Below are 5,375 nucleotides of genomic sequence, written 5' to 3' on the forward strand. Positions count from 1 at the left end.
CGTTAGGTGAAAAAAAAAAAACGTTTTTGCTGGTTAACTCATAAAACACATCCTTAAAAACCTGTTACATATAAAGGAAAATAGTCGCATCAATAAGAACGAAACATATCTTGTCATTAGCTCACGTGTTCAAACACTGAGCTAATGTCATAGCGATGTCTGTCTGTCTGTCCGTGTGTGTGTGTGTGTGTGTGTGTGTGTGTATGTGTGTGTGTGCGTCTCTGTCTGTCTGTCTCTCAGTCTGTTTATACGGTAACTCAAAAAGCGCCTGAACAGATTCAAGGCAGATTTCATAGACAGGTACCTATGCTACTTGCAAGTACTGATTAGATTTTGGTTAGTGTGGCTTGCATATTAATGAAGTTATGCAATATCATTTTTCTCTGTACAATGGTTTCCCTATGGAGACGGCAATGGGAATGTAGACATATATCAAAAAATACTGCACAAAACTTCAGAAAAACTTTTCACAGATGACAATCTCAGAACGTTATGATGATACTGTGAGTGTCATGTCAATTATCTGCTCATTTGCATATTTAATAAATTTTTTTAATTAGTGACATAACTCTGAAATTCCTGAACCAAACTGAATGATACGTGCAACAAATATATATATATATATATATATATATATATATATATATATATATATATATATATATATATATATATATATATATATATATATATATATATATATATATATATATTATACTTAGAACCATTGGTCAGTGTCAAGTTAATAAATATTCCATTTGCATATTTTATGAAGTTTTGTAATTAGTCATATGACTCCAATATAACTGCACCAAATGTTATGAAATCTGCTGCAGATACTGATCTGACAGATATCTGACTGTGGTGTAAAGCATTTTTTATTGTGAAGTTAATTAAGGATTCTTTGCATATTTTATAAACTTTGTAATTAGATATATAACTCTAAAATTACTGCACTCAAGTCAGTGAAATCTAGTACAGATATTGATCTGATAAATATCTAATTGTACTAAAAAGCATTTGGCTGTGTCAAGTTAACAAATAGCTCATTTGCATATTTTGTAATTTGTAATTAGTCATACAATCCCAAATAACTGCACCAAATGTGATGGAATCTGCTGCAGATACTGATCCGACACATATCTGACTGTGGTGTAAAGCATTTTGTTGTGTGGAGTTAAATAAAGGTTCACTTGTATATTTCATGAATTTTGTAATTTGTGATATTACTCCAAAATTACACCATTAAATTTGATGAAACTGACTACAGATGTTGATTTGATAAATATCTAATTGTACTGAGAAGCACTGAGTAGTGTCAAGTTAATAAATAACTCATTTGTATATTTTATGAAGTTTTATAATTAGTCATATAACTCCGAAATAACTCCATCAAATTTGATGAAAACTGTTGCATATACTGATCTGACAGATATCTGTTCGTGTTGTAAAACATTTAGTTGTGTGAAGTTAATTAAGGGCTCATTTGCATATTGAATAAACCTTTTAATTAGGTATATAACTCTGAAATTACGCAGAAAACTTCGTGAAACCTGCTACAGATATTGATCTGATAAATATTTAATTGTGCTATGAAACATTGAACAGTGTCAAGTTAATTAAGGGCTCATTTGCATATTTAATGAACTTTGTAATTAGTGATATTATTCTAAAATTACAGCATTAAATTAAATGAAACGTGCTACAAATGTTGATTTGATGGATACAAATGTTGATTTGATGGATATCTAATTGTTCCATGAAGTATTGGAGCAGTGTAACGTTAATAAACAGCTCATTTGCATATTAAATAAAGTTTTGTAATTAGTGATTAAAATCTGAGAGTACTGTGCGAAGTTGATAAAACCTGCTACATAAAGTGATATAACAGATATCTGATTGTTCTGTGAAACGTACTATTAATGAACCTGTTGTAAAACACGTGAGCACATTCAGTTCACATCTGGTTTTATTTAATGTCGACATCTCCACCCTTTCTGTAATTATCTGCCGCGGACAACAGTTCGAGGATCATTCCCCGCACGTAAGCATCTTCTGCTGAAGCATCCTTGGTTCCGGCCGCCGCCTTTGCCTTATGATCCACATTAGACACTAGAAAGATTCGAGCATTGTCTATTCCCATGACAAATCTTATTTTCTCAGTTGCATCAGCCATCGAAGCTTCAGACATTAGGTCAGAGTGCGTGATTATAGCGAACACCGGAATCCCTCGGCCTACAGGAAAATTGAACAGTGGTATAGTTACTTCTATATAGCTCATTTATGTCACTTATTCTGTGACACAGGTAAGGGAAAAATATTCGTGAATATCTGGACCATAAAGTGCTTTTATTTCATTAGCGTAGGGAATACATACAAACAATCAAATATAAGAAATCAAGCACCGAATCCTTATTGTGGGCAAAGTTCTATGAGCAGGTTAGAATTATTTACCTTTCTTCTGCGCAACCTCTACGACTGTGTTACCAAGTTTCTCTGGCTCTGCTACGCCCTTGTGTACATAGACCACAGCATGAATTTTGCCGGCACTAGGTCTAAATGCTCTCTTTGCCCAACCGAGTGGTGAAAACCATTCCTAATATTGCAATGGTTCGTTTGCAGGAAGTATGCCATCAAATATGTCACTGATTACTTTAGACGATTTGTCTTTTCCTCCATCGCTTTGATATTGCTGGAGCGCTTTGCCAGGAGCATCGATGCACGTGAAAGTATTTTCGTCGATGTGAACTTTGTGAGGGGTTAAGGCTACTGTACCTGTTGTTGATCCTTTCCACGTGTCAGCTACAGAAATACGAAGTTCTGACAATGCCTAAAGAAAAAAGAAATCTGCCATATGTCATATACAGCTAGCAATGGTAAAATAGTGTTTGAATGGTAAGCATGAATTACGAAATATACCTGACCAATCAAGCAGATTGAAGACGACATTGCAATATGAGGAATCCAACTTCATAAGATAGTTATTGCATGGATTCATGCACATTTGAAAACCTCGGGGATGTGCCTATACTGCCTTCTGGGCCATAACTGTGAAGTCAGGCAACGATATTTTACCGCGTGCCTTTGGGTCGCCGATGTACTCTAAATAATTTAAAACAAAAAATTAAACTTTCCTTCTAACTTTTTGGGGAAGATTCATAAACAGCAGAAAGTGATCAACAAAGACAATCTTCTACCACAAGCTGAGGTGTGGAATCACATTTGACGTTTATTTTTCCGTGGCTACTTTGACGTTCTATTCTCTTCATAATGGCTGACAAACATGCGGAAGCGAAGCATAGGGATTGTATTATAATAAGATAGCAGACATCAATTGAATAAAACAAAATTCGAGGAGCTTCAGGGACGAATAGCAGTAACAATATCAGTGATTCAATTGACGATTTGATAAGAGTTCATCTGAAAATCATAATTGTTAAATGTACGAAGCGTAACGTGCGACCATGTCAAGTTGTTGGCGCAGAATTGAGGGAAACATTCTCTGTCTCAATCATCCGTTCTAAATAAATAGCATCTTTCATCCAAATCCAAAAATGGCGAATATTAAAGAACATGATCTTCAAAGCTGTCAAACTTGAAGAGTAGCACAAAGGTCCCCGCAAAGTAGTCACATTTCTGAATATTTGACAATCGTGTATTCTACAAAATAAGGCTATCAGTTATGCTCTCGGAAATTCTGTAAATTTGAGGCTATAGAACATCCGGTTGGAAACACCTTACCATGCGCGTACAAATAACGACAAAAGTTTGTGACCGGTGGTCATCGCACTGCATAAAATAGTAAAGCTGCATTGCCAGACATAAGAATACAATCACCTATTCTCAATGTGACCACCAGCAATGGTAATCAAAATTTAGTGACACAAAAGCAAAATTAAAGGCGAGGATTCATTGGGTAATTACGGTGACCAGAAATCGTCTTCACTGGAACCACAATAAAAAACGATCCACCAGAAGTTCACCATAATGAACCATGTACTATGCTACATTAATCATCTCCGACACGAAAAAGGAGTTAAAAAGAGAAACTGGAAAACCGCAATCTTCAAAGAGAGTTTCGGCAAAAATCGAAACTAGTTATCAAGCTTTGATTTCACTCAAGAAACAGAATTTCTCTAGACTTCTGTAATATGAGCGGACTTTCAGACTTTAAATCTGTCTAATGGGTAAAGTATACCAAAATAAACTATGCACTAAAAGGTTAGGCCTACATAACTTGCAAAAGGGTACAGCTCCATACAGGAGGCTTAAGCTCACCACCATAGTTTATTCGCAGTCCTAAATCTGATACAATGGCCTCGAACCAACCATTCTTCAATATTGATTTAAATACCCTTGCCGAATGCACTTCGACACAGCCTTCAGTATATTTCATGGGGAAAATAAATATAAATGTGACAATTCACTTGACTCACATTTATAATGGTATTGATTGTGGATGATTTGCCATGTCCGGGTGCTCCAATGAAAGCAATATTTACATCGTTACTCTTTTCCTTGATATCATCTGGAAGTGCAAGTAACAAACAAAACTTTACAGTAACTTCCGACTCTTAAATTGTTTTTACAAAGAGCAAAGTCTCAACAATCACAATTGTTTACAAATTCATTTGAGATGTGACGATGAAATCAACTGTAATGCACTTTTTAAAAGGATGTATTTTATCAATATTATAACTTTTGTCTTCAAAAAACATCGTGACACAAAAAAGAAGAATTTTATTGAAACGAGAGACTAAAAGATATTAAACATTGATTAAATGTTAATACACACCCGGCTACTCATTTTAACATAACATACCTCGTGTTATGGTCCTCTCTTTTCTTGTTTGTACTGCAAACATAAATGTTCTTTGGTCTATGTCGATTACTTTTTCAAAGCTCTCAACAACTCTAACCATGCCTTCTGTTTTTGAAGCGATGGTCTTCAGAATGATTTCATTGCCTTTCTCCATCACTTTCTTGACATCTTCATCGATAAGATTGAAATCGGTTATTCTTTCCTTTATTCTTATGGCGAGATCCGAAACCACATCATCTTCCGAACACTGGGAAACGAATGAGGTTCACTGACATTCTGTGTTTTATTAATACCTCGAACCCTGGTTTGAAATGTAGTGGAAAAACGGGTTATGATCAGGAGTTGAAGCTCACGCCCTAAAAAGACAATGTAAAACACTGAAATCCTAATTGAGATTTCAATTTCTATTAAAGCGCAGTACAATGCGTATACTGGCACACAATATGTATCGCCAAAATAGACGAGAAGTACATATATAGATGCAGTGGCAGTGACCTTCACACATAAATAGGAAATGTATAGCTCATCTTTCGTACTCACGTGCACCGGGAAC

At 35.2% G+C, this 5,375-nt stretch overlaps 1 protein-coding gene across 1 annotated transcript; it reads right to left on the bottom strand.

Moving 5' to 3' along the window:
• Positions 1–2,459: 2,459 nt before the first annotated feature.
• LOC139116466 (uncharacterized) lies at positions 2,460–5,120 on the bottom strand. The gene is made up of 3 exons (XM_070679088.1): positions 4,823–5,120; positions 4,437–4,528; positions 2,460–2,830 (listed from the first exon to the last, which is right to left on the bottom strand). Exons 1-3 carry the CDS (start codon positions 4,974–4,976, stop codon positions 2,597–2,599), a joined length of 480 nt encoding a protein of 159 aa, XP_070535189.1. The 5' UTR covers positions 4,977–5,120; the 3' UTR covers positions 2,460–2,596.
• Between the last annotated feature and the right edge of the window lie 255 nt (positions 5,121–5,375).

Source organism: Ptychodera flava, chromosome 17, assembly GCF_041260155.1.
Source record: "Ptychodera flava strain L36383 chromosome 17, AS_Pfla_20210202, whole genome shotgun sequence".
Classification (NCBI taxonomy): Eukaryota; Metazoa; Hemichordata; class Enteropneusta; family Ptychoderidae; genus Ptychodera; species Ptychodera flava.